At 39.6% G+C, this 27,765-nt stretch overlaps 1 protein-coding gene across 1 annotated transcript in view; it reads left to right on the forward strand.

Moving 5' to 3' along the window:
- ZNF536 (zinc finger protein 536) overlaps positions 1-27,765 on the forward strand; it is a 397,745-nt gene that overhangs the window by 217,902 nt on the left and 152,078 nt on the right. Inside the window, exon 5 of the mRNA XM_077831317.1 lies at positions 18,933-19,085. Coding sequence (XP_077687443.1) covers positions 18,933-19,085 — 153 coding nt within the window. The remainder of the gene's footprint in view (positions 1-18,932; positions 19,086-27,765) is intronic.

The following is a 27,765-nucleotide window of genomic DNA, read 5'->3' on the forward strand; positions in this document are numbered from 1 at the left end:
TGCAGATGCAGAGAATTCTCCACAGAACTCATGGAGAATCTGGTAAAACAAATCTTCCACCCCTAATTTTTTATTAATTTTTAAAATAAATGTAGTGATTGAGAAAGATAAGGCATAAAGCCTGATAGCAGAGGCTGATTATAAGTAGATATTTTCAAGGACAAGTTTCAGCCATCTTTACTCATGTTGACTTGAACCATAATTGTCATGTGAACTCATTGAAACAAGTTAGACTTCTTGTAAAGTACAGTACTCTTCAACAAGAGCAAAGGTAGCAGAATTTAGCCCTGAGAGAGGTACAGCATGGGGGCCATCCGTGCAGTTATTTTCATGCTGTCAATGAGCGTTAGCCAGGTTATAAAGGACTCTCCTTTAGATGTGAAAATTTGGTTCTATCAAAATTCATTTCTTGATCTCTCAGTTGAGAATACCAACAAGATTTCCTATCGGTGCCAGATGTGATAGCTTTTTGTTTATGGGGACACCTATCTACTAAGAACTAAGCTTAGATCACTCTATCATTTTATATACTGTCAACTCTCAACTAAATATCAGATGGTTAAAACATTTGATTACTACTGAGTTCTACTTCATTTGAATCTGTGACCTATAGCGGAAAAACAAACAAACATTTGGACATATATCCAGTTTATAATTCTACTTTGACTGCTGTATTGTGAGACCTATTAGAAAGGAAATATCTGCAATAAAGTTTGATGATATACAGCATTCACATCAATAGTTTTATAAAGTATTAGAGGAATAGAGTGGTATTTAATGTAGAATCACTATGTTTTATTTAATTTATTCTAATATATGTTGCTAAAATGTAGATCATATGCTGTTTTGGATCATAATTTTGGTTCAAAAATTTGTAATAATCATAGGTGGATTATATCTGTGTCTTGTCATTAAGATGAGAAATTTTTTTTCTCTGCTATTTTTCCCTAAGGAGAAATTGAGGGAGAAGGGGCATGAGCTGTGAGTAACATTGAAACATTTACGGTATGTCTACACTGCAAGTTAGACAGCCACAGCTGGCCCATGACAGCTGACTCGGACTCGTGGGGTTTGGGCAAAGGGGCTTTTTAATTGTGATGTACATGTTCCAGGTCGGGCTGCAGCCTGAGGTCCGGGACCCTCCCATCTTGCAGGATCTTGAGCCTGGGCTCCAGCCTGAGCCTGAATGTCTACATTGAAATTAAACAGTCCCTTAGCCCGAACCCTGCGAGCCCGAATCATCTGGCCTGGGCCAACCACTGGTTTTTAATTGCAGTGTAGACATACCCTTAGGTTTCACGCTAAGGCATAGGGTGGAAATTACCTTAACAGGATGGATATTTACGTTCTAACTTGAAAAAGTTTTGGTGAAAGAGTATCCAGATTGAAAGGAGTATATTAAAAATCAGTTAGTATCTAGAGTAGATAAGTGATGCTTCAGCATAACTAAAAACCAGTCAGTTGAAAAGTTTTATGTAACAGAGGAGGAAACGCTTTATTGTTTCATGATCTAGTTCATCACCTAATGTAGCAGTATAGGCCACATCTTTGCTCTATGTTTTATTTATGGTCCTGTCTATGGCACTCATCACTGTAATCTCTGAGTGCCTAAATCTTGCTCAGTGGCATCCTCCTATCATGGTTTAAAATAAACACACAACACTAGTCTCTTGGTCTCTTGGTTAAAGGCCTCTGGCTGCAAATTTATTAATAAAATTCATTATGATAGTAATATAAAATTATTAACTGTTACCCAGTGATAAGTCCCAGCAGTCCTACTTTAATTAAAGTATGCCAGCCTGCCTATGGGCAACTCCATCCCTAGTCATCCATAGATGCTCTACTGTGAACTACAGCTCTTTGTCCCACTGTGGCTAGGAGCCCTCATAATGTACCTGTGGCCACTATAAGACTAGTACCAGTAATGTTACTGACATCGGTTTAGTCTCCCTCTCCCAATTTGTACCAGTCCTTCATATTGTCCCAAACACCCAGTATGCTGGGGTAGTCTGGCTAGTCCTAGCCAGATTTCAAATATGTCAATTGCAAGCCAGTTTGTTAAGCACCACATTCAGCCTGGACTGCCAGGCTGTTGGAGAGGGCTCCCACTAGCACCCCCCGAAAAGGCATGGAAACATGTATCCCCACAAAAGCAGTGGTTGCGTTCTCAGGATTTAAATTAGTCTATTCACTGTGTGATGTTACTTCTTGTAGAGTGTCTTAATTTAGCATAGAGATGAACCAAAATTAGAACCTCAAGCCCCTTTAAATTGCAGGGGTAAATTTGGATTTAGATCAATATTTCTGAAGCCATCCTTACAGTTTTGTTTCTCGGTCAGAACTAAAACTGGAAAGGGCTTGTTTTCTACTTCCAGTTCACAGGCAGTTTTGTGGGACAGTCCAAGATGTTGAAAATGTCACAAGAATATGCCTGTCTCCTTATCTAGTATATCCAAATTGTTTATCTAGCACCTCCTCACAGTGGTACTAAGGAGTGATATACTGTTGCTGCTATTGAAGATGTGGAAATCTTGCAAAGTCAGATGATCTCATGAAACTTCTGTCATTTGGTGCTGAAATTCTACAAGATGAGCTTGTGAAATTTCAGTGCCATCAGACCTGAGCCCTATCCCTGAACCCTAGACCAAATCCTTGGCATGCAATTTAACTAAATTGTGACCATTTTGACAAATATAGTATTTTCAAGTCTGTATCCTTAAAGTCATGGTTATACTAGCAAACTTATTTAACTTCCATCTCTCTCCCTCTCCCCTTTGGATTCCCCTCCCCCCACTTTCCTCCCTCATACCATTGCTGGTATAAGATGGTCTCCCCTGATGCAGCTGGGTTTTACCAGTCTTTTCACAGTTCCATTCCTCAGAGCAGAAGATTAAAGGCCTTCATAGTAAAGTAGGGGGGAAGAGCTAGTGAGAAGAATTAACTGGACTCACTCTGTCTTCTCTTCTCACTATCCATATAATAGTGGGGACAGAGATCTCTGGCAAGCAGGCCTATGGGCTCAGACACAATTAAATGGAATCATGCTGGGAGTAGGTGACCAGACAGCAAGTGTGAAAAATCAGGACAGGAGGTGAGGGGTAATAGGAGCCCATATAAGAAAAAGACCCAAAAATTGGGATTGTCCCTATAAAGTCGGGACATCTGGTCACCCTAGCTGAGGCCAGTTTGTGCCAAATATCTGTCCTATTTTTTTCATTGCATATAATTTAATATTTGAAGTAAAGCCTGACACACCTCTTTGCAGAGTTTATCACCCATTCCTTCCTCACACCATTGGTTTCAAGTTGTTTGAGGGCTGTAGGAGTTGCCTATACCCCAAGATATGGACGTGAGTCTTGAAGCGGCAGGTGCTTGTCTCTTCACTTGCAAGAAAGGGTTCCTTAAGGCTACAGGTTCTAGTCTCTCACACCAAGAGATGGGTCTTTCCTGATTGCTATGTCCAAGAACTTCAGCAGCAAGCTCTGACCTTTACAGCCATGGCAGATGAGCTTGTGAGAAACTTTCAGGCAAGTTATCAATACTGTCTGCAACATCAGGCAACACTCTTATACTGGCAGCAAAGTAGGAGAGACTAAGCCCAGAGAAGAGCATGTAGAAGGTAACTTTCAAATTCAAATTCTATCTATATATGTAACTTAATTTTTCAAGATGATATTTTTCAAGATTTAGTTCACGCTGTCAGCTGGACCCTTCTGAAAGTTAAAAAAAACAATAAATGACTGAATTATTTATGAGACCAAGGTTGCTCCTGTGCTTGCAGAGTAACATTTTTTTTATAAAACTTTTAGCACTGGAGTTTGAAAAAATGGGGTTATGAAAAGGCCCATGTGGCTAAGGGAGTCGGTGTTTGACCCTGTGCTGCTAGTCCTGATTAACCTGTAGCTAGTGTTTGTTGTAGTTATTGAGAAGCTTGGATACCTAAAGCCTCTATTCCTTCCCTTGTCCCCCCAGTTAAATGACAACTACATAGCATTTGACCAGGCTGTGCAGGGGTTAAGTGAATTGGAGCAGTGGTTACAAGTGAAGCAGCATCACCCTAGGAAACTTGAAGAGATCCTGTAGTAAACCTTGGGGCATGGAATCGCTGCAGCCTATTGAAAGTGACAGAAGACGGTCTTATCTAGTATTGAAGAAAACAATTGTTAACTTATCAACTCCAAGAAATTAGTGTGCTGGGGGGACTGACACTTCTTGTCATTGATGTGTTGCACCAAAACTGCTAGGGCAACAGAGGTTCAAGGAATGCTGTAGTCCAAAATAAGACTGCCAAGACAGCAAGGAAACTTGAGGAAGAAACATCAGAGGTTTGATGAGCCTAGCCATCAAGTCCACAAATATACAAGAATAGTTGGAAATTTGCAGCTGGTGAGAACAGAGACAGGATGAGTTCTATGGAAGTGAAGACACTAATAACAGCCAGAGGGCCAGGGCACACTCTGGCTTTCATATCTACAGATGGAGACCCAAAAGGCTGCAGGGCCACATTCCAACCCAGCACGTGTAAAATAAGGCTCAGGATATAAATAGCTCTATTTCAGCATACTGACATGCATGGCCAAAGTCCAGCTCTGACACATGCAAAATTAGTTTCAGGATTGTTCCAGCATACTGAAAGCCCATGCCTAAACCAACCAATGCCACCAGCTCAGCTGAACCAGAGGATGGCCTGTTCAAAATAGTATTCTTACTACTCATTGACAGCATACACTATAGAAGTTCAAATGATGTTCATGTATTGTCATATCAAGGTGTTGTAAGATTACTGTAGATAGACCAGCTAATATGTCACACTTTGTATTTTTATTATCCAAGTATAGCATGCTGCTATATTATTAGTGCATAGTAAGACTACTATACAAAATTAGGCTAAAGGTTCAGCTACCAATGTACCTCCTGAGTTACATATTTAATATAAAAATGTAATAAGCCCATTTATATGGTATTAAATTAAAAGGTATCCTAGACCCAGTATATCTACAAGATAATGTTAAAATAATGCAAAATCCCACAACGGAAATCTTTAAAGGAACCTTCTCAAAATTTGAAGGTCCCAAATTTAATCATTTTGTTTTCTTTTTAATGTATTTGACAATGTTCATGTAATTAACACACGTGTCTTTAATTTTTATTTTCAAAAAGCCTTTTAAAAAATCAATTGACATCAGCATCTCAGAGTTGTTCGCCAGCAGCTCTTCAATAACTTCCCAGTTTGTCTGAAAAATGGAGGAGAAAAGTTGGAAGGAATCATGTTTGTGTCATATACTAACTATAATGGGTTATTTTAAACAGAAGGAAATGAGTTCCAAACTAGGCATACTAGCTTGGCAGTGGTCTTTTAATTCAAAAACAGCATTCAGATAACCTTGGAAAGTAAAAAGTAACAAAATGTAGACAATTTACTATAAGGTGTCTAAATATTGTACTACATGCCATAACTGTTCAGGGACTACACTAACACCTGTGCACAAAGAAGTGAGCTAAGAATGGAATGGCAGTTTGTACTTGTAATCCTATTGCTCTGGTTAGGGGAAATTAAACTCGGAGTAGGTTTTTTAGTACATTTTTGATTACATGTTTTTGTTTATATGATTTTGATTACATTTTTGTTTTCCTAACTGGGTTTACATAGAGGAGTCTGTGACATTTTTAAAGTTTTAGCTTACATGTTATTTTATTAAAATAATATGTAAACATTTTGATTACTTCAGATATGTGAACTGCTGTGCTGGATGTCACTCTATGATAAAATAATAGTGAAACTTCTGTAATAATTACTGAATCTCAGGGAATTGGCCACTCTGTATTGTTTTTTGAGCAAATTTGGCCATGTTCATAGATTTGACATGGAGACAGGAAAAATCAATAGTTTGAGCTTTTGGGTTTGTTCGAACCCAGAAATCAAAAATGAAAATAAAGTGAACCCTCATTAAGTACTACTATGGTTAATCAGGAAAAGATTTTCAAAGGCACAAAGCTTTTGAAAATCAGCAGGAGTTAGGCACCCATTTTATGCCTATGAAAACCTTCCCATCAGAGAATACAGTCATGGGCACAGAGTAGAACCTAGACAGAAAAAGAGGGGGACCACAAAAGGAATTCATACAACTGCCTGCCACCTGAACCCACCATGTTTCTTGTAGTTTACTTACCACTGACTTGGGTTCTCTATTTCATCCAAATATCTGCACCCTGTGCCACATTGATGCACATGTGCAGTTCAGTAACTAGACTCAGGTCATAATGAGGTCCATGACCCTTCCTCCTTTACCTTATTTCCAGAATACACAGAGCTACTGTGGAAAGAAATGTGGAAGAAACAAGGTGAGTATGGATCAGGGAAGGCAATATATGCATAGAACTCCAGTTGTTGTTTTAGTTGATTTGTTAATAATCTCATTTTCTCCCTCTTGAAACTGCCTCCACAGATCTTCACTTTTGGAGATTAATCAGCAGTAGCAATCCATCCCAGGAGTAGGAAATCAGGATTATTTAATTAAAGAGGGACTGTAAGGCAGCTATCCCAAATTGGGTATCTGATCTAGTCTTGGCTTCAAGAGAGCAATGCTGGGTAAAGTGTTTATCAAACTCCATGTTGCAAATCTCAGAGATGGGAATATGATGCAGACAGGCTGTAGAAGCTGCTGTCACCCTAGTGGTATGTTTTTAAGGCCATCTGGTACCTGAACACCTGCCTGAAAATAACACATCTAAAAACAAAGATGATCCATTTGGATTGCTTCTGCACTGAGTTAGATTCCCCATTAGAATTTTCTCCAAATGTAATAAACAATCTGGACGGAGTGCAGAAAGACCTTGTCCTATCCAGGCAATAATTGAGCTCCCCTTTCACATTCAGCTGGTAGATCAAAGCTGACACAGGTGAGTCAAAAATTTGGGTAAGAAAAGATAGACTGACTCACATAAAAATCAGAGACTGCTTTTGACAAGAACTTTGGGTGAGGATGACACATATCCTACCCTTGATTAATAATACATGCAAGGGGAATGGACTAGGAAGTCTTGGAGTTCACTTACATGTTTTACAGAGGTAACAACCAAGAAGGTAATTTTCAAGGTTTGTAAGGGTAAAAGACAATGGTGAAAATATCAAATGAAAAGTCCCAGAGAAGATTGAAAAAGCCAGATTTAAATCTCACAGAGTGGTTAGACTTTGCACCAAAGAGTAAGAAATTGGTTCAGTGGTGGATGAGTAAAAATGGATGCTTTATGCACAGGGAGGTAATAAGGAGAAATAGACACTCAGAAATGTACTTTCAAAGAAAGACAGAAAAAAGCCAGAGCTCATCACTGAAAGTAGATACACTCACATGCAAGATAACAAACAAAAACGAGGCCCAGAGCCTGACTAGAAACCTAAATGATAAAGCGTCCACTTTTTAATGCATCCACTTTTCCTGTGGAAGACTTATAGGAGTCTAATGGGATTTCATGATCATCTGGCAAATCCAAGGATTTAGCATTTGGGGGGCCTATGGTCCATGCAGACAAATTAAACAAAGTAGGATCTGGATTAAAAAACAAAACAAAAAATGCCACTGAGAGAAAAGATCAGACAGAAACAGCATATTTCCTCAGCCAAAGCCTGGAGAGTGAAATACCAGAACTGAACTGCTCATGAAAGAGTTGGGTGGGTCAAGTGTGCTGACTTCTGTCTCACCTTTTGAAGAATTCCAGAAAGTAGAATAAAAGGAGGGAATGCATACAAGAAGTCTTCTCCCATACTAGAGGAGAAGTAATCTGATAGAGCCCTTTGGTCTGTGTCTGGACAAGTACAGAAGTAATAGCACTGGGCAAAAGTATGCTTGGGGGCACTCAGAAATTGATCTGGTTCCTTTGAATGAAATAGCCTGCCAAATAATTTTTCCCTGGTAGATCTGATATATAGATTTCAGAGGAATATGATGAATCGCTTCCAGACAGCTGTAGAAGGAACAGATTCTTCCTTGGTATTGTATTCTGGTGGTACAGTGCAGCAGATCTGTCAGTTAGCACTGGTACTACCCAGCCCTTGGTGAACAGAAGGAAGGTCACTAGGCTTGGATGTACATCACTCAGGCTTCTACTTGCTCCTCCCTGCTACTCTGTCCTCCTTTACCTACCTCATAGTATTTGGGTAACCACCTCAATTCCCTTGTGCTTTGTAAGTGTCAGCCTGACCCTCCATTGTTAACATAGCACCATTGCTGCTGCCCCAGGCATACCCTTAATGTGGTTCTAAAGTAGCAGCAATGAATATAAACCGCAATATGTTGTTTTATAAAAAATATCTGATACGTATATAGCATCAAGCTACTGTGCTTCCAAAAGCTAAAAGACTTTAACAAAAAAAGTTAAAAAGTCACATTTTGTCATCACACAGTTGGCTGGAACCCAATGCTTTGGAAGTTGAGCTACATATGGGTCAGGGAAGGAAGAAAGGGAAACAGTAGGAGTGTGAAGGAGTTAGTCTGAGAGGGGAGGGATAGGAGAGAACAGGAAAGGAGAAGAGAGCAGGGCGAGCTGAAATCAGTGCCCATAAAACGTGACATGGATCTTCCAAAGACCCTTTTCTCTCCAAGAATGGCAGTGTTAGCAGCTCAGGCCTTTAAGCAAAATATGAAAACCCAATATTTTACACTCTTAGAGACATACTCTGCCCTTCCCCAACTTCTGTTGACTTCAGTGGTGGACTGTATGTAGAGATCTAAGGGCACAACTTGCCCCTTATACTTACATACATTAACTTAGTTAAAATATAGTTAAATTAATATTATTTTATATACTGGATCTCTAACATGTTGTAGAAAAGTGTGGCTTGGCTACTGAAGAGGCATGGTAGTCTTATTTGAGAAATCATGTACATGTATTCAGAAGCTTCATCAGGAAACCTTTTCTGCTTCTTTCAGATTGTAGTTTTTATGTAAGCCAATATATCATTATTTGCAATAAATCATTAAGAGCCAGATCCAAATCTTACTGAAGCCAATGGACAATTTCCCCTTGACTTCAAAGAGAGCTGGATGTAAGATAAGGATTTTTATAATCATCTAGGCCCTGATTTTCCAAAGGGATCTCCTGCACACACTCCTTTACTCCAGTGGGACTTTGTGTAGCAGACCCCAACGTCTGCAAGATAGAGGGCTGTAGGGTTGACTTGGCTGGGACTACTGCTGCATATAAAGTTAAGCATGTATATGAATGTTTGCAGGATTGGTGCTTAGACTGTAAGCTTCTTGGGGCAGGGACTATCAGTGAGCAGAGTATCGGTGAGGAACAAAAACTAAATACTAAAAATGAACTATGCAGTTTATCAATTAGATTAATGATAGCTATGCATTTCATACAATATTTAGTTTTAATAAGTCTAAAATCATATATAACAATAGTACGCTGTAATTGCTGATCATGTATCTCTTTGTTCCAGACACTTTTCTAAAAGAGTATGTATTATGTATGATGTGACCTTCAAATGTCATGAATGCATTGTGCAATAAACTGTCAATATTTGTGGTTATAAGGTACTAGATGACTTTTACAATAATTGGAACAGCTATATTAAAAGCTTGGATCACTCAGCTGGTTAAAGAGAAAGACACAGGCCAATGTTCATCTGGGACTTTCCTTCTGCCAGCTATTAAATGAAAGATATTGCAAGGTGCTTAAGATGTCTTCTTTGTTTGAAAAAGGATATGGCAAAAAAAAAGTCTCTGGGGAAAATGTTATATCTAAATAATCATTTTTCCTTTCAATATGCATAACTTTCAGGCTAAACTGAGCTCCATAAGTTAATGGCAACTGACTAAGCTTATTTTTTTAAACATTACAACTTGTTTTCTGTCTTTTTTTTTTTTTACAGAATTCTTCAAACAAATCAGACAGCCAAAAAGATGTATTTAAAAATTATTTTTGAACAAATTATTTTTAAAAGGTTTTAAAAACTACAGACTTTTCTAAAAAATAAAATACCTACAAAAAAATCTGTTGGGAATTTGTGGCTTAAAGCAACAAAAAACCTCTATAGTTTGAAGTTGCTTATTTAAAAGTGTGGTTATGTGTAAATTACAAATAGGGTAAGAAATATAGTAACAATTGGGATGTAAGTTGCTTATCAAATATTTGCATTGCTGTAGAGTATTTATTTATACTGATGCTTAATGTAGGGCCTACAAAACCCTCCTCAGAAAGCATACTGTAGTGAAAAATACCATATTATATTAATGAATTGCATAAATGAAATCCTATGGTGTGATGTATTTTTGAACTACGGGCTATGAAAACAAAATTTTCAGTTACTCAGAATACCAGTAAACATGTCTGCTGCCTTCAGAGTCAGTAGTTGTTACTTTACCAGTTACTGACAAATTGCTTAGAACATTTTCGACTCCCTTTCCCTCATGCATGAGATACCACCTAGATAGCTCATTCCAGCCTGAGGTATTGGCTATGATAGGCTTATGATCACTTGAGGTGTCTTGTGACTTTTCCCTCTCATGAATAGGCCTCAATATTTTAGCTCACCAATTTGAATTTTCAGTTTGAATTTTCAAAACTAGTGTACCTACTAGTGCACTCATTGATAATGCATATACAGTAGCTGTAAGTGCCTTACATTTGCCCATTCAAAGGACTAACAGGGAAGTCTGATGTCACAAGTAGTATACTTTTTATTTACTGGTTGAACCTTTGGTATAGTCTTCATTCCTAATAATACAAACAGAATTTGGCTGTTGCTTTCTCCCGGGCCTCCTTTCCAGTTCTTCTCTAAAATAGCTCTCTGTTTAAACAAATTCTTTGCCAATTCATATTAACGCATAACAGTTTAAGATTACCATATATGGTCATTATAAAACCTAAATCATTGATGTAACAATAGAGGCATCAAGTTGTCACTGACCTAAAGTTACCAGAGACCAAAATACAATTACTTTTTCAGTAATATTAGAATCCTTCATGTTAAGGCATGAAGCTCACTAACAAAAAGTTCAAGCATTTGTGATGATTATAGAAGTTTAGTTTCAAAATATAAGTACTGGTCCAGATTGTACTCTCCGTCATACTTGTGCAGCTTTATTGAAGTCAGTTGGGTTGCACAGATATAACTGAGAGCAGAACTGTGTCCACTGCACGTAAAATGAAAAAAAAAAGTTTGTTATATTCCTCCAAGGTTTATATATTTTGTAATTTTGAAAATGATTTGAGCTAACTCCAAAGTATAGACAGAATAAGAAAATGATGCTTTCCCAGAAATTGAATATTCTGTGGTATTTCTCAAGGTGCGAGATGGTTAAAGTGCAGGCAGACCTGCAAGCAAAAACAGCGGTGGCAGGTTTTTAGCATCTACTAAATTGCTTCTTCACCTCAGATTCACAATATAGTATCTCCTGTTCAGAGAGCTAAACACATACTGTATGGATCAGACTGGGTAGTTTTATAGATATTTTAAAAATAACAATGATCCTAACACTTCATTTTGTGCCATATTTCATTAACTTCTACAGTCAGTTCTAAAGAACTGCAAGTATTTTAAATTTCAGAAATATATGAAAACATGGGATTATGTGCAGCTTTTAAAGATTTTGACCATATTTTCAAAGGGACCTCCAATACAGTCTGAAAAATGTGTGAGTGCAAATGCATACTTGAGTGTGATTGATTACCTTTCCCATGAGATTACCTATTTGTGGCTAATTTGGCAATCCTTGTGTCACCAAGACTCCAACTGCCTTCAGTGGGAGTTTAGCCTGCAAAAGGACTGCAATTTAGCTTCTTCGTACATGAAGTGCCTCTTTGTGTATATGCAAGTACAGGGTTTCACACAGCAAACAAATACATTTTTAAATTTTACAGGGTACATTTGTAGAGACTCCTTTGACAATTTGGGTGCTAGGGTGGGTGAAGTAAATCCTATCTACCTAACTCATATATGTTTTTATTTTTAGAAAATCAGTGCATTCTTTCTAGTCATATTTATTGAAACACTACATAAAGTAGGCCACACAGCACTGATTTTGAGATCTTGAGGAAAATGTACACAATTTTCAAAGAAATCTTGTTTGAGTGATTATCCATACGGATTCCACTTCTGGTGCACATGACCCCATGCATGTGAAAGAGGTTTCTTTTTGGCCATCAGTGTGCACTAGTACCTCCGCCTTGGATGTCCTCACATCCTATGGACATAACAGGCAAAGCGGGTCCAGTCATCTTAACTTCCTTCTTCATGCCTGTGGCAGTGACAGAACTCCTACAGTGTCTCCCTGCTCCTCTGCACACTGTGTAATCTCTTGTTTGGCTAGTTAGTTAATATAGTTACTGTAGTTAGGATAGTTACAAGCTTTGTGTTTATGCGCGTTGGCAAAAAAAAACCCACATTAGAATAATAGGTTAGGAGATACCCTGGTACGTGGACTAGAGCCACTATGGCTGAAACAAAAGCCTCTGGATTTAAAACTTGACCCTCTTGCAAGATTGCTATCCCACCCAATGATGGACACCCTTTGCTGCTAGTGTAGACATAGCCTAGTGACTTGTCCAAGGTCAGGCAACAAAGAACTGAACCTGGGTCTCCTCTGTCCCAGGCTAGTGTTATAATTATTGGGCCATCGTTTGTCTCTCATGTCTCTGTCTCAGTGCATGCCCCTAGCTGAAACACAGCTCATAGCTCAGATTGGCTGGTCACTGAGTAATCACAGGACCACCTGAGACTGTGATCCACACTTCCTTCAGTACCAACTCCTCAGTACTGATGCTTTTGGTACCAATAAGCTCTGTTCTTGCAACTCTGACATTGACCTCCATGGTGCAGATGTTTCCTGCACCAACTTTCCCTGTACCAAAGACATTTATCACACAGTCATAGTCAGCCCTGCTCTCTCCTCATCTGCTGTTCTAAACTACTCTGCTAGAAGTGCTACTGCCTCAATACCACTTACTAATACCACCTTGGTACTGATGAGCTCTTCCGTTTAGGTTGCGGGTGTGGTTTGAGAGTGCCCTAGGACACTAGACAGGGAGCCCCCTGCCACCTCTGGAAGAATTATATGGTTTTCTTCCTCCTCTTCCAAGAATAGAAGGGAGATGTCCCCCACCATACACTTCCCTTTCCCTCTTATGAGCCATATTGGTCTGATACAAAATCACTCTTACAAACACAGATCTCAGGAATTTCATGGGGAACATTTACTTTGGTTTCCATCCCCTTGGCCTCCAGCCCCTACAATGTTCAGTCTTGGTCATTTTGGGGTTCTTGTAGTATGCAACCAGTTAGGAAATCTTCCTGCTCTCTCCCCGACAAATCATCGTAAGTCTTCTCAAGAGGTTCAGGAGATACAGTGTCATAGTCTGCACCAGCATGGGGCATGACAGCAAGAAATATGATGGGAGGTCAGTTGATTCCAACAGCAATATCTTCCTCCTTACCCAATGAGGAAGTCTTCCTTTCTACTCCTAGTCAGCTGGATAGTTCTAGGATCTTCCCAGACCTCTTACAGGGCATGGCTGACACCTTATAATTCCCAGTGAAGGTAATGCAAGAAAAAGCTCACAAACTGCTAGAGGTTCTGCACTCCTCCATGCCTGTCAGTGAGGGGTTGTTGCAACACCAGCATCATTGGTACCCCCTGTCCAATAAGGCTGAGAGGCATTGCCAAGTTCCTTTTAAGGGATTTGAATATTTCTACATCCACTCAGTCCTGGGCTTAAATGTGGCAGTGGTGCAAAAAAGTCCAAAGATTGATAGAAAGACTTGGTAGAAAGACCTAGTACACCACTAGCCTCCAGATGTGCATTTCGAATGATCAGATGCTTCTGTCAAAAACATCTGAACTGGGTCATGTTGTCACAGTTCATAGAGAAGATTCCATGGGAACATAGGGAGGAGCTAAAATCTCAAGTGTCTGAAGGACAAAAAGAAGACTGAATATCACTGCAGGCTGCTCTAGACACATCTGAGATGGCAGAATGTTCAATGGCTGCTTCCATTGTGATGCACAGGACTTCATGGCTTCATTCTTGTGGAATTCTCAAGTTGTTCCAAATGACCATTGAGAGCATCCCATTGGAAGGTTATGAACTATTTAATTCATGAACAGATGAAGCCCTGTATTCATTTAAAGGTTTTGAGAGCTGCTCTTCACTCCTTGAGTGCATACACTCCAGCCATAAGGAGTAAGCAGGCCAAAACTTAAAGCCTCAGCAGACAGAGGCCCTCTACCTCTTATTACTATAACACACACAGACAGGTGGAACCATTGAGAAAGAAACAGCACTTCAAACACAGGTAGCCCTCTGCCTCATCCTCTTCTGTTTCACACTTACCTTTAATGGGTTTAATGCCATTTTTGAGAGCCAATCAGAACCATCTGAGGATCTATACCCCATTTCCCCTGCTTTTGTCAACCACCATTTTTATTTTTAGGAGGCCTGGACCCAGATCTCCTTGGATCAGTGGGTCCTGGAAAGTATAAAAAGGGATGTTCCATCCAATTCCAGTCCCTTCCTCCTCCCACACCCTCTTTCCCTGTCCTATTTTAGGGTCCCCTCTCACAAGATACTGGTAAAATAGGAGGTAGATTCCCTTCTGCAACTCAGAGCAATGGAAGAGATGCCCATGTAATTCAGAGGCATGGGGATCTACTCCCATTACTCTTTTAATCCCAAAGGAAAAGGAGGACTGGCATCTGATTCTAGACTTGAGATGCCTCAACAGATTCATCCATCATTTCAAGTTATTCAAGCTCTGGCCTCAGTTATGCCCTTATTAGATCCTCAAGATTGATTCACTGGTCTCTGCCTTCAGAATGCTATTCCTATCTGTCCATACATCCAGCACACAGAAAATACCTTAGATTCATAGTACGAGACTCTTACTACCAATGTAGGGTCCTGCCCTTGGGTCTCTCCATGGCACCTAAAATATTCACTCATTGCCTACTTGTCATCACAACCCATTTAAGAAGATATGGCATTCAGGTATACCCATACCTGGATGACTGCTGATCTGGGGGAAATCTCCCCAGCCGGTGACCAGGTTGATTCTAATGATATTAGGCTCTTTACCACAGTGGCGCTCAAACTAGAGAAAAAGCCTCACTTTCGGTAACCCAATGTATAGAATTCATACATGCTTTTACCCAGCTCTATTCCATAGTTGAGGCTTCAAGATCAGATGCCTACTTGGTAGAGCTGTCCTGCAACCCTTGTTTAAATAGGACTCCTAGCACCCTACTGTCCAACTATGAGGTGATTATTAGTGGAAGTGGAGTCCATCTGGACAATCGCTCAAAGAAGAAAGAATGCTTATTTACTCTGCAGTAACTGGTTTTTTGAGACATGTTGTCCACATGGATTTCATAACCTGCCCTCCTTCCCCACTTCTATGGAGTCCTATAGCTACAGGATTCTGAATTGGCAAAGGAACTGAGGGAAGGTTGGGTCCTCTCTGCCCTTTATGTCCTTGAGTGGAAGATATCCATGACACAGGCATGGCCCCAATAGACAGTCCTAGTCAAAAAAATCTGATCTTATGTGCATGGGGGACATGCACACCAGAAGTGGAATTCATGTGGACACCACATCATGAAGAACCGCAGTTATTGTAAGTACCATTTTTTTCCTCTTTTTTTTTTTTTTTTTGGCCTTGGAATTGATCAGCTAACAGACACTTTTTTTTTTCTCCATATCTGATTAAATCACAAGTGGAATAGATTTGGTAAAACTAATCCTAGTTCCTATATGTCCATAGTGAAACTTTCCCAGAGATTGCTGGCACAGCTCAGTACAGCTGGCAAGTTTCCCACCAGTGAAATAGTTTGGGAATGGGTGGGGGAATATTGCAAGTCAGTGTTGCCGAGCCCTGTGGAGAAGCTTTACCTGTGCCTATATCAATTATTGTTAGCTTAGTTTTACTGCTGTAGCTCCCCACATATTTATGACTATAGTTCTCTTATCTTACAGATTTCTTATTCTTTTTTGCAGTTCATACATGTAAGCTAATTTTTTCTTAACCCTCTATTGGTTGTTTTAAGCCAATGAATGTAATTTATCAGCTATCAAATCAAATGGAACTTAAGAACATGCTTTTAATTAGCATCTGTATAAGTGCTTTGATGAATGGGAATGGTTTGCTGACTCAGGTCCTCGTGAGAGGAGAGATGTGAGGATAGGGTCTGAGAGGGACAGACAGCAACCATGAACGTACATTTTCATTGACTGAAGGAAAAAGATGTAATTCAGGTAGCAGTAGCCTCCAGCACTTTGGTGGGATCTGTAAGCAGAGAATTCAAGAGAGAAACCCTCAACACAGCTTTAAAGTCTTAGGAATGTGTTCACTGTGGAAGAAAATGTTCTTATAGGTAAGGCCCTGTTGGAGTAAAGCCTTTAGCACTATCTACTGTATGTCTACTTAAATTAAAGGAAACTCTTTAGACCACCCACATCTTTCTCTGCTTCATTGTTGTTTTCAGTTTGCTTTTTCAGGGGGATTAGTGCTAGAGTAAACTCCATAGCTTCACAGCCTCAAAAAATTCAGTTCTGTGTAAAGTGAAAATTAGACTCTTAAATCTGCAAAGTGAGCTGTTTATCTTACAAATTTATTCTTTTTTATTGGGCCACACATATTCTAGATAGAAAGATAAAAGGGAAATGGATAACAGACCATCATTTACAGTGACATATAGCAAAACATAACTAGTACTCTTATTCTGTAAATTTATCCTGAGTGGCTTGTTAACTTTATCTATATATTTATCTATAGTGTTTATTGATCAATTGAGAGTTTTTCTTTTCATTGTCTTCATACATACCGTATTTTGCACTTCACAATCTCAGAAATGCTTTTCTCTAAAGCAGTTTTGGACCTTATCATATAAAACTCTTTTGTTGAACACGCTGTACAAACAAACAGTGGAAAATCAGAATTCCTTGGGCAATTCAGAAATATAGGTTTGCACCTATCTATGTGTGCCTTGATCTTAAAAGACAGCATATACTCTGAATTATGTTACATTTAAATACTTGTGAATAATTCAAAATGACAGTTATTGGCCTTCTACTTAAATATTGTGTTTTAACTCTGCAGTATTTCAAGTAGAACTAAGAACTTTCAGAGACTATAGTCAGGCATGTATTTGTTTTAGAAAGCTATCCTTTTTCACCTTTTAAAAAGTGACCATAACAGGGCCGAGTGCAAGTATATGGCAAAGCATATTCCTGGTGTCTTTTTTTTTTTACAGATATTTTAGCCATAGAAATATTTGTATTTCCATAAGGAAACTATTCTTCTATTTAATATGGTACAGAGGAAAACTAGCTGGGAGTTTAGAACTTTAGATTTCTGTTATCTAATTATTAGTTTTTTATATTGTTTGTAGCTTTGTTAGGTAAGGGCATTTTGTTGTTGCTATTAAAAATATGACTCTTAAGGCTTTTCTGGATTCACAAGTTCACACATAGCTCTAGCTGTTCTGTCAGTCTCACTCTCGTGTTTTCATTCTCCCCAACCCTCATCAAAATAGTGACAGTGTCCATTATATGGTATTTGCTTAAAATTTCTACTGTTGCCTTGTTCAGTAATGCAGTGTTGCGGTCTGTACTACTGAATGAATGTTTTTCTTAAGCCAAGTGTTAAATACTTTTTGTTATGTCCTATCATTTCTGTGTAAAAGACAACTCCATGTAAATTGCATTCCATCTTCTAATAGCTTTGGTTACATAACAAAAAGCTGAGGATGGAACAATTTTAATCAATACTTTATGGTGAAAATTCTCAAGGCTGTGCACAAAGATTTAACTGTATGTTTCCTGTTAATATCAATGGGAGTTACACAACTTAACCTGTGCATCAGTACAAAAGCAGAGAAAGTTTCACAACTCTGAAAATGTATCCCTGTGTATTCTGCCCCTGTGGTGTAACAATATTGTAATTCCATTTCAAAATTTCTACATTTGCCATCCTACTTTCTCTGCTTTTGTACTGATGAATGTATGTCATATATTACTTGGGAAATCTTCATAAATACAAAGTAAAATTTGAGATATAAGTTTGGTTTTAATAATCACCTTTTAAAAATACCCTGCCTTTTTTGTAACGTTCATGTCAGTCTTATGCCTAAACTGTAACTCACTTTGTTCATATCCTGCTTGAAGCATATTCCCAATAGCCATATTGTTCAAAATGCATGAGAAAATAATATCTTTTTTTAATTAGAAGATTTAAATGGTGTCATATTAGACACAGAAGCTATTGCAGTAAGATGTACAGTGTGTGTGCAGCCATATATGAAAATGTAGAGGAGAGCGGAAGAGAAAGTTCCCCTCACCTGGCCTGCGTTTTCATTGGCTTTCCCTGACATTAAGCAAGTCAGCAGGCCTTGTGCAGCCTAACTCCAGTGATGGAGCACTGTGTTAGAAAGGTGCCATTATCTGTTCCAATTTGCATGCAGAAAGGGAGGCAATGTCACTTCTGCAGCCTTCCCCAGTACCATCACAACTGTACTGTCGTTCTTTTTAATTTTTAATATACTTAATTCAAACTTTTTCACAAGAAAATGCTCAGCTTTTCAATAATAATTATAAATTAACAAAACAACTTTTTGAAACTTTTTTGGGAAAAAAAATAATAGGAACTAAGCAAAAGAAGAAATCAAACCAGCTGCTGACACAGCTGTTTCCTTTCTTGTATAATTCAGTTCAATATAAAGGTACCATATGCTGTTTAAAGTGATGTTAGGAAAGATGAAATAATTTAAGAGAATAACAAGAAAATACATGAATTGTCAGCATTCTGTCAGATATAAAGAATGAAGTAGACAGGTGTAGTATTGACATGTTTAACTTTGTGTTGTGTTAGCAGTTTCAGCGAGAACAACTTCTGACATGTGCTGAAGTGATGTGAGAACATTTCTGTGTTTCAGACATTGGAGAAGAAGCTGGGAGATCTGTAGGAATCCAGCAGCCAGCTTTACTGAGAGACAGGAGCCTTGGTTCTGCCATGAAAGACTGTCCATATTGTGGAAAAACTTTCAGAACGTCACACCACTTAAAAGTTCATTTGAGAATACATACAGGTGAGAGGTGCAGGGAAATTTGGGTGTTCTATACCATAAGGTAACAGACTGGGGTTGTCAAGATGTTGCAATAAATGTATGGATGGAGTTGTAATTTCCAGTATAGAATGGTACTCGGAGTCTGTTGACAAAGATATATGGCAACATTCCTAAATAAAAAATACAAGGAATGGTTAGATGGGGGGGAAAGGCCACTTTAACAGAATCATCCTATTCCAATTACAGATTCTCTATGGTTTTGCGCTGTTATTATTTTTGTTCAATTTATTCTTAATATCATAAAATCATAGATATACACAAATATACTCATTTTAACCTCTTCCTCTGTACATGAACACTTTAGCTTTTTCAGTTTTATTAAATATGGGTATAGCTTGTCATTTTAATATTAGAATCTTGCCAAAGTCCCTTTCCATGTGTCAGAGGCTGGGTTTCAGAGCCCAAGCTCCAGCCTGAGTGGGAACATCTACACTGCCATTTTTAGCTCTGTAACACAAGCCAAGTCTGTAGACCTGGGCTCTGAGACTTGCCGCCATGTTTTTTTTTGAGAGAGAGCCCCACAGCCCAAGTCTGTAGACCAGGCTCTGAGGTTTTATTGCCATGTGGAAGTACCCTATGATGCTTTTTTGTCCCGTATGCCTGTATGGGATAGTATATTCTGAGTTCTTCAGGCCTACAGTAACTCTGGGAGACTCTGCAAGGTGGGAAAAGGAGGATTGAGGCCTCCCAAAAGTTAAGTATATTTGTCACATGACATGGATGGCAGGGACTCGTTTCTCTCTCCTCCTCTGGAAGCCATGCATGGGGGGTTATTGCAGGGCTTTTGTGGATAGTAACTATTTAGGACTGTGTAGGCTGCATGTGGATAGGTCCAAAGTTGAGACTGGCATGGGCGGTCAGGAGCTCATTTATTATTTACCCACATACAGTCACTTCCGCTACTCATTGGCAGGTATGGTTCTTTCCTTCCTATTCAGCAGGATAGCCTGTTGGGTAATTTGAGTGGCTAAAATGTGTGGTCATCCAGGATTTTTGCTGCCAGTAACATCCCAGTTATTTTAGAATGCATGGAGCCAATGGTGTATACACTTCTACAGTTCATAGACACAATGAACAGGATTAGGAAATACTTTCCAGCTGTCTCTCTTGAGTTTATTATCTTTGTCATTTTTTCATTCTACAGGGTATGTTTTTTTCATATGCAAATGCTATTTGTGTACCCAAATCAATCATTTAGGTGTCTAACCTGTTTGCATGCAAACATGTAATTCTGGAGCGCACAAACTTGACACTGCATTATTGGGTATGCAAGTGGACAGGCTGCTTTTGAAAATATGACTGGAAGGGCTGAAAATCAGCAAAAACAGGAAATTGAAAGGAACAGATGGAGCTTATGTCTTATCTCTTCTCCTTGTGTCTTTGAATTGTGGTACAATGGTTGACTATATAGAGGCTGCTTTTAAGGTCACTTTGAAAATTTGGCTTTAACATTGTTTAATTCATATAGAAAATAAACACTTTAGGATTGTCTCTTTACTACTTGTTTAGAGTTTGTACCATTCCTAACACAATGGAACACTGATCCCTTCATTCACTACTATAATAAAAGTAAATAAATAGTAATTACATTATTTTAAAGGAGTCTTGTAAGCATAAGTTTTAAACTATTTTAAACCTATCTAATGGAAGATTTATAGAGAAAATATTTTAAAATAACCTGACTGCCGTCCTTTTTCCTTCCTCTACCAACAACTTATTAAAATTAAGTTGTCATTCTGTTTTGTTGTTTTAAAAATGACACTGATTATGCATTCAGTATTTGTGGCTCAGAATTCATGGACAATAAGTGAATTACAATGGAAATATTCCATAAAAATTGTGCTTTAAAATTTACTTACAAAATCAAAACAAAAAGATAAACCTTCATGTAAATAAAGAAATGAAAATGATTTGGGGAAACATCATATAGACCATGCAAACAATGTTTGCAATTTATTTAAAAAAGCATAATAATATTAAAATAGATAAAGATCAATTTCCACTGAACTAAGAACAAAGTATTTCTAAAATTATGAGAAGAGTATGTTTAAATGGAACAGTGCATGTTACATATTATAAATAGTCATAATAAACATTATAAAATGGCAAATTACAAGAGTTATTAAACCAAAATTAAGTTGTTATGCAGTAAATGGAAATGATGTAATAGATACCAATTATTAAGCAGATATTATATTGGTGGTTTTATACTTGACTGTGACTGTATTTTGTCAGTTTCCTGCATTTTATATCACACTCTGTCTTTATTATATGTCAGGATCATATAACTGACTGATAAAAAACCCACTTCACTGTATTTCTCCACTACATTAACTCAATTACTGCTCTTGTTCTCCTGGCACCTGCTTGTCAGAAATGAGCTTAAGCAATTTAGAAAAAGTTAGGTTCCTTCCAATGTGTGGGTGTTTGGAGGCACAGAGGTAGAATGACTTGGTGCCCCAGCCAACACCAACTCACAGTGTGACTACATTGCATTGTAAACCCGGGCTCGGGCTCAAGCATGACCCCCCTTCTGTCTACATACTAATCTGTCTGATTCAGGCCTGTGCCCAAGCCCCAGGAACCCGCAGGAGTGGAGTGTTCAAGCCTGGGTCCTACAGGGTTTGGGGCCCAAACCCCATTAGTTTGTAGTGTGGACACAGTTTGGGCCCAGACCCGCTGGCCTTAGGCCCTGAGTATCTGTTCGGTGATGCCCTACAATCCCGTAGGTCAGTGCTCTTTGTCCTCTCTGTCCCAAGAGTAGCCAGTCAGCTCCCAAGAAATGGAAGCAACACCCCCTTGTTCAAATACAATAGCTTGGCATTTAAGCTTTGAATTTTATTCTGACTACTGAGCTGCAAACACACTGAACCGTCTCCTGTGTTTGCAATGGATACCAACCAGAAGAAGTCCTTTGCCAATTGTGCTGCTTCGTGGGCATGGGAGCACAGCCAGATTCTGGTGAATTTCTGATGCAAGGCAAGCAAAAAGTTTGATGATCATGTGTGCCAGGAAATAGTGAAGAAGATGGTAGCGTTGGGAATTCACTGGACCGGTGACCAATGTTGGGAGAAGACTAAGCAGTTCAAAACCAACTATCAGAAAGCCAGGGATGAGAACCACATCTTTGGGAACTCGCTGTCATCCTGCCTCTTTTACGAGGAGTTTGACCAAGCGCTGGGTAATGCACTGAACTCTGACCCACAGCAGCCTGATCAGCCAAGATGGTGACTGTCTCACCTCTGAATCTAGAACAGGACTGGAGGGGATCCAGCAGGTGCCGGAAGAGGCTACCAAAATGATTCTGGTGCTGAGACTGGTCCCTGAGGAGGCTTTGCTGTTGGAGCAGCTGCAGAAAATCCTGGGTCCCTACTTGGAGGAGCTTTTCAGTGCCTCCCCTCCTGTCCCCAGAATTGCAATCCACCATGGAACCTGAACAGAAACTGAAGAAGCAGAAGTCACCTTTGCTCCTGGTAAGTGTCTGGCTCCATTTTTGTTTTTATGAACATAGTAATGGGAGGGATTTCCAGTTTATGAACCAATGCAAATGTTATTACCAGCCATGGGTAGCAGCATGTATTTGTTAATGGCAGATTGCACACCAACAGCTTAGCGTTCCTCCCATCCGTCCCCACCACCACCACCTTATAGAATTCAGAATGGAGAATGAGAAGTGCAAACAGTGAAACAAGCATTTAAAAAGTTTTAATAGAAACTTACACATTCTTGCTACAACATGCCAGGGTATGAAAAATGTGAACTTTATATTGCCTTCCGTATTACTACGCCACTCCATATCAGCCTAAAGGTTTAACAAGCCACCTGTAATCAATGTCCTGTAGGAGGGAAGGGTGAAATTTACATGTATATTAACAAGTGTAGTCCATTTAAGCTAATGTAGTCCCTATAGCCCATGGGTGACTAAATCATTTGTCCAAAATACAGGTGGGGGGTTGTATTCAGTCTAGAAATGTGCCGAGGGGTAATGGAGTTCTTGGCAAGTCTGTATTAGTGTATGTGTTTGCATGCAGTCATAACAGGCTGTATTCAAAGCTGTTGGGAGGCAGTAATCCATGCAGATGTAACACCGACAGACCCCGGTCATTGAACCTGGGACCTCTGGAGCTTAGTGCATGAGCTGTTACCACATGAGCTAAAAACCAAATGGCTCTTAATTAAGGCTGTAGAGCAGACTCACTTCATCTTTCTCTTTAAGTGATTTCAATGCCACTAGATGAGACAGAACACCACACCCAGAAGGTGTGTGGGTTACACACACACTAACAGAGCATCCTGTTGATTGCCTCATGATTTTTAACCCAGCCCCAGGTGCTGATAGCGGCAAACTTTTCCCATAGCAGGAACTCCAGATAGATAGTCACATTTTGGGGAAGGGTATATTTTGGGGTGCCACATGGGTAGTTGTCCAGCCCACTCCACTCGTAGATGTGCTCTTCAGTCACCATAAGTTTGAAAACTTATGTGGCATACATGACTGGCTTGCCACCAGCAGCTTGGAATAAAATGTCCCTTTGCCATTCTGGAACCACAAGAATTGTTATGTCCTCCAAAATATGGAATGTCTGAAATGATAGAGAGGGCTTGTGTAGTACGCCATGGTCCACCCACTCCTCAAAGTGGTCTGCAATTTCTAAAGTAAACCAATTGTGATTTTTACCTTACCATTCCCTGTGCCCTCTTTTCATTGCTGTGAAGCTGGTTGTGTCCACAGAGCTTATGATGTCTGAAGCTTATGGGATCTCACAAAGTATCATCTTTTGGCCGTCAAATTCCACAAGGATTTTTCCTGTTCTCATGCCCTGAGTCATCTGTGAATTACTGAGACAATAATGTTCTCTTTTATGTCTGCTTGCAGGTCCCTCAACTGGCCTTTGTACCTCAGCAGCTCAGACACATTGCAGCGGAAGCCCAGGTCTCCGTAGCATCATGGACTGGTCAAAGAGGAAGATTTTCTGTGATGAGCTTATGTTTGACATTCTGGACAGGGTCAAAAAGCAAGTGCAATACCACAGAGAGGATGATTCATGGCAAATAGAAAGGCAAGATGAAAAGAACAGGCAGGCTATAGAGCTGGAGGAGAGAATTGCTACCATGTGCTACAGACCCAGGAACACTTTGGACAATTCCATGGTTGGGTGGCCCAGGCAACCAGGCTTTAACAGCAGCTGGACAGGGCAAATCTACCCCCTGCAGTCTTCTACTCCAGTTCAGGGCCCCCTTTCTCCCAGCATACTTCTGCCCCCATGCTGTCCCTCTCTCCCTTGCAAGCCTCCACATCCATGCAGTGATGTCAAGTTCATGCTAAATGCACAAGAAAGGGAAAGGAGAACATGCCAGAGGACACACAGATTTAAGAGATTGTTTTGATGGTACTGGCTCAATGTTTGCACTTTGCACTGTTTGGTTTATGCACTTTGATTTATTACTGGTTTTGCTGTGGGTTTATTACTGAGTTTTGATGTTCTAATGGCAGCTGGGCTGCCTGAAATGCTATAATATTGTGTTTTTTTGGTAATACATCCATGTTCACAAATGAAGGTTTTCATTTAATTAAGAAAGTTTATTGCCATCACTACATCATACAATGTGCATTTGAAGAATAAAGATAAACCCACAGTAAGGCACAATAGAGAACTTGCATCCAGACACAATTTCTGAGTACATCTAAGTACAACAATCCATAATGTAAATGCTCAGCCCCACTTTCATAAACAGCCATTTCATCCATAAGAAAATTTCATATCAACGCCTACATTCACTGCATACAGTGACAGTACCCTCCCCTTCATTGTGTGATGTGACAGTACCTCAGTGCTATGATGTGTGTACTATAAGCATTGCTGTACAAAAACATCTCTAAGCTATCTATTCTCCATCTTCCATCGCCTGTGCAAGTCCATAATATGGGAGCACAGAGCACCCCTGATTTTTGTTGCCAGGGTGCATCCTGTTCAAGCTGTGATAGATGCACTTCCTGGCTGAGTGTAGTAGTCAGCAATCCATTACTGTCATAGATTTATTCGGGGCAAATGGCTCACTTTTGGCTTCACAAAGATCATGAAGACAACAGCAAGACACACTACTGCAGACAGCACTGATGACACAGACATCCAAACATCTGTAAACAGCACCAGCAGGATTTCAGTCTGCCAAGCGCACAGTCAACTGCCATTCTGTACCTGCTGAGTGTGTAACTGAACCATCTTTTGCCAGGCCCTCTGAAATCAAGATATGGTCTCATAAGCCAAGGCAAAAGGGGTTACACAGAGTCCCCCAGGATAACAGTGGGGATAGTAACTCCATTTATGACAATGTCATTTGGTGGGAATTGTGTCCCAGCCTGTCCATGAATGTAGATTTCTGACCATCCGAAAACCCTGGCATCATGAACATTTCCAGTGCAGCTCACGTTGGCATCCATAAATCAGCCTCTTTGGTCTACAAGGTTCTGCATAATAATGAAGAAGTACCCTTTGTGATTTATGTACTCATATGCTCCTTAAGGAGGGCAAACTAGGGGCATCTGAATCCCATCAAGGGCCCTGGCACAGTTTAGAAACCCCATTCTCTTAAAACAGGCAGTTACTTCAGGGCTATTGTTTATGCCCATCGCCTTTGACTAAATCATACTCCCTATTGCCTCAGAAGCCTCTGCCACCATTTTACTCACAGTTGACTTTCTAGCACCAAATTGGTTAGTGATGGATCTGTCGTAGAATGAGGTAGCCAGCTTCCAGATAGTTATAGCAACCTGCTTCTGGACTTTTCTAGCCACCCTCATGCCACAGAGACTGTTGCATCATGATGCTGGAGGGTTGGGGCAAGGTGCTCATAAAGCTATAAAAGGTAACTGATGTATTGCAGAAAAAAGTACACAGCTTCACTGGGCAGGCTCAGTTGAATCCCAACATCTTAATGCAGAGATTAGTTCTTCTCCGGCTGACTGAACAATATTCAGTCAGGAAGGAGTTTTAAAGGGAGCATGTCACATCAATATTTGGCTGCCCCGTGAGAGGAAGAAGAATTCTCTCCCCCCACCACCACTTGCCGCCACCCTCCCAAAGTAACTGGAGAAAGAGGCGGTTTCTTAGAGTAACTCCAGTGATGATGGAGGAAGGGGCCTTAATGCAGAGATAGCTCCTTTAAATCAGAAGATCAGATCAGAAGGGGTGGGTGTGTGCAGATGATCCCCTGTATCATTTCTAGGTTATTTGTTTATGTTAGCCTGTCTAATGGGGAGAGGGCCCTTAGTTTCTTGCTTCCACAGAACTATTTGCTTTAGTGCAGTAGAGAGGACTTTACTGCATGCTTGATCCCTGCAGCCTGATCAGCTGGTCAGACAATCCCAAGAAAAGGGAATTGTTCCCTAAGGAAGTGGAGAGTTCATTTGCTTCTGTTCTACCCTCACAGCTTCTTACTGAAGAGGTCTTTGTTGGTTTGGGGTTACTGCTTTCTATAGCAGCTTGACCATTCTGTTAGATAGGTCATCCTTGCTGTAGAACATCTATCTTCTGAGCTTGCATGATTCAGAAGTCTGTGGATATTTTGTGCTTGGTAAGAATACCACCATGGTCAGATGTGACGCTCACAAACATATTGTTTATAAAAGCTAAGTGGTATAAGAATGGAATCACACAGCTGCAAACGCATTGCAGCTAATTCTGATCTTCATTTGTATCAGTGGAAATCAGGAGTGACTCCATTAAGTCAAAGAAATTAAAGAATTGTGAATAAGAATTTGACTCTGTGTCTAAAATTATACCATGCTAGTAATAACTGATATTAAGCATACTAATAAATTAATTAGCTAAATCCTACTGTTTCCTTAAATCATAGTAAAAACAAGAACATTCTTTAATATAGTCATGTGATGTCATTCTATCCACTCTACATCTGAATATCCCCAAAATAGCTTACAAAAACTAAATGAAAATGCAGATGAAGTATGCAAGTGCAAACTGGGATATTACTAATAAAATACAGTGTGTTTGAGTGGAGAGTTTGACATGCTGGGTACTTTACTTGGTTGGATATGACTCCACTCATGGGTTATGTAGTCATCCTTTAGAGTATTGATTCTATTCTCTGCTGCCACCCTTATGGGAATTAGAATGTTCAACATTATTTTTAAGGATAGTCATTCCAGTAAAATGTCAATAGTGGTACTTGAATGGAGTGGAGGGATGATGGCTAGAGCATTGGCCAGAGATCTAGGTTCAAGTGTCTGCTCTGCCACCAACTTCCTGTGTGACCTTGGACAGGTTACTTAGCCTCTCTGTGCATCAGGAGCCAATATGTAAAATGATAATACCTCCCTACCTTTCAGGGGAGATGTCAGGATAGATACATTAAAGGTTATGTGGTGCTCAGATACTGTGGTATGTACCTTAGATAGATAGTCCGCAGAATACATGGAGGTTTATACCCTGTAAGGTGCTGAACACCGTCCACGACTTCCAGAGAACCCTCAACTCCAGAAGAAATTAATGAGCTGCAGGTACCCATCTTCTTACAGAATTGGGCTTGGAGAGCACATAAAGTCATAAAAATAAAAATATATTTACTCTGCCACTGCTTATCAGCATGTTATCTAGAGGCAAATTTTCAAACTTGCACAAGT

This window comes from Eretmochelys imbricata, chromosome 12 (genome assembly GCF_965152235.1).
Source record: "Eretmochelys imbricata isolate rEreImb1 chromosome 12, rEreImb1.hap1, whole genome shotgun sequence".
NCBI lineage: Eukaryota > Metazoa > Chordata > Testudines > Cheloniidae > Eretmochelys > Eretmochelys imbricata.